The 1,879-nt window shown below is 38.8% G+C and overlaps 1 protein-coding gene across 1 annotated transcript; it reads right to left on the bottom strand.

Annotated features, from left to right (window-relative positions):
- Window positions 1-262: 262 nt before the first annotated feature.
- LOC107760188 (putative receptor-like protein kinase At4g10390) lies at window positions 263-1,646 on the bottom strand. Its single transcript, XM_016578204.2, has one exon. The coding sequence runs from the start codon at window positions 1,587-1,589 to the stop codon at window positions 558-560; it is 1,032 nt and encodes a 343-aa protein (XP_016433690.1). The 5' UTR covers window positions 1,590-1,646; the 3' UTR covers window positions 263-557.
- Between the last annotated feature and the right edge of the window lie 233 nt (window positions 1,647-1,879).

Genomic DNA, 1,879 nt, shown 5'->3' with positions numbered 1-1,879 from the left:
TAAAATGATGGGATTAGTTATTCCATACAGAAAATGAAATAGATAATTTCATAAGATATTTCAACCCATAGTATACCCTTGTGTATCCTGTCCTGATAACCACATGGCCCTTAAGAGTTAGAGGAGCATTATGCTCGAGGAACTACTATTTCGTGATCTTGTATACCTCATATTTATCGTGAAAACACTTTATATACATATCGGTAAGAGTAAATCTAGAGAGTGATTGGATGAAGTCCCGAGAGCGGGAATGAGTCCATAGAAATATGATAATGAGATTCTTTTAGTGCATGACAAAAAATGTATATTACACTGGTAACAATGTACACAAAACTCCAAATTTCATAACTGCGTAAGGATTAAAATTGTGAAACCCCAAAAAGGGAGGAAAAAGAACAGAAAATATATCCTGAATCGACCATTAAAATTTCAATCTTTCAACCCGTAAGTAGTATGAAGTTTCTTGAACTGATTCTTTTGTCTAGCTATGACATATCGTTCAGAGCACTATACAAATGTCATCCGTTTATGCTAAATACTAGTTCTAGCTAGTATTCTCAAACCTTTTTATCAACTGAACAGAGAAAGGAGATGGAAGACATTCTACTTCTCATAACCTCCAAGATTTCAGAAGCAGAGGGTCTGAGACTGGAACAGTTACTTAAGCACAATGCTGCAAGCGACGCCATGGCCTTAGCTTCCTCCAATTCATAATCCCCGTTAAGGCGCGGATCCACCATTTCAGCTACTGTAGAGACATTCTTCAGAACAGGAGCAGCTTTTGATATTAGTCTCTCCCCCGTGTCTGAGGAAAAGGCTTCAACCCCTGAAATGAGTTCTAAAATAACAACTCCAAAGCTATATATGTCATTTTTCTTGGAGGCAATGCCAGTTCTCAAGTAGTGAGGATCAGTATAGCCTGGAGAACCAAGCATCATACGGTTCGTTGGTGGCAAAACTGAGGAAGAAAATCCCATCTTCGCTGACCCAAAATCACAAAGCTTGCAGTTGAATTGCTTATCTAACAATATATTTGAAGCTTTGATGTCACTATGGACTATTTGTAATGGACTTTTTTCGTGGAGATATTCAATGGCTTGAGCAAGTTGAAATGCCACTGTCATACGGTTTCTCCATGGAATAATTGTGTCTCTCTTCCCGTGGAGTTTGTCCTGTAAAGTCCCATTTGGAACATATTCAAATACCAACATATTCCCCAATTCTGCATCGTCACAGTGATCAAGAAGCCTGACTATGTTATCATGTTGGATTTGAAGCAAGATGTCTAATTCTTGCTTGTAAATTCTGTTGAGATGCTCGCTGCTGCTGTCCATGATCTTGACAGCTCCTAGAGTTGAATTAGCAAATTCAGCTAAATAGACAGTGCTAAATCCACCACAGGCAATCAACTTAGACGTTGAGAAATTCGTGGTGAATTTCTTCAACTCGCCGCTTGTATATCTCGTCACCTGACCTGTAATCGTTGTGCAATCCAACCCATCATCTTTGTCGTCTTCCACAATAACACGGGCATCAGGTACTCCACCGCGCTTTATCAGCTTATATCCAAAGCACCCAAGGAAAGCCATAACGGACAGGAAAATTAGTAACAACAAATACAAGTCGTGCTGGTTGCAGAGGCAGAATCAGGATTTAAACTTGGTTCTAGGTTTCGAGTTTCTTGAAAAAATATACTACTTTTCAGGATTTTTCAAACATATATTTATGATCAATGACTAAGTTGTAGTGCTTTTTGTTTAAGAAAGTTGTTATGAATGAATGCTATCCATTGCCATTCGTGTGGGATATATAAAAGGGGCAGTACTGACGGTGAAGAGAAGTATATTAGATTCTGAAGCTACGGGGAAGGAGGTGAAAG

The sequence above is a fragment of the Nicotiana tabacum genome, chromosome 8, assembly GCF_000715075.1.
Source record: "Nicotiana tabacum cultivar K326 chromosome 8, ASM71507v2, whole genome shotgun sequence".
Classification (NCBI taxonomy): Eukaryota; Viridiplantae; Streptophyta; class Magnoliopsida; order Solanales; family Solanaceae; genus Nicotiana; species Nicotiana tabacum.
This window is presented reverse-complemented; position numbering and strand designations above follow the sequence as displayed.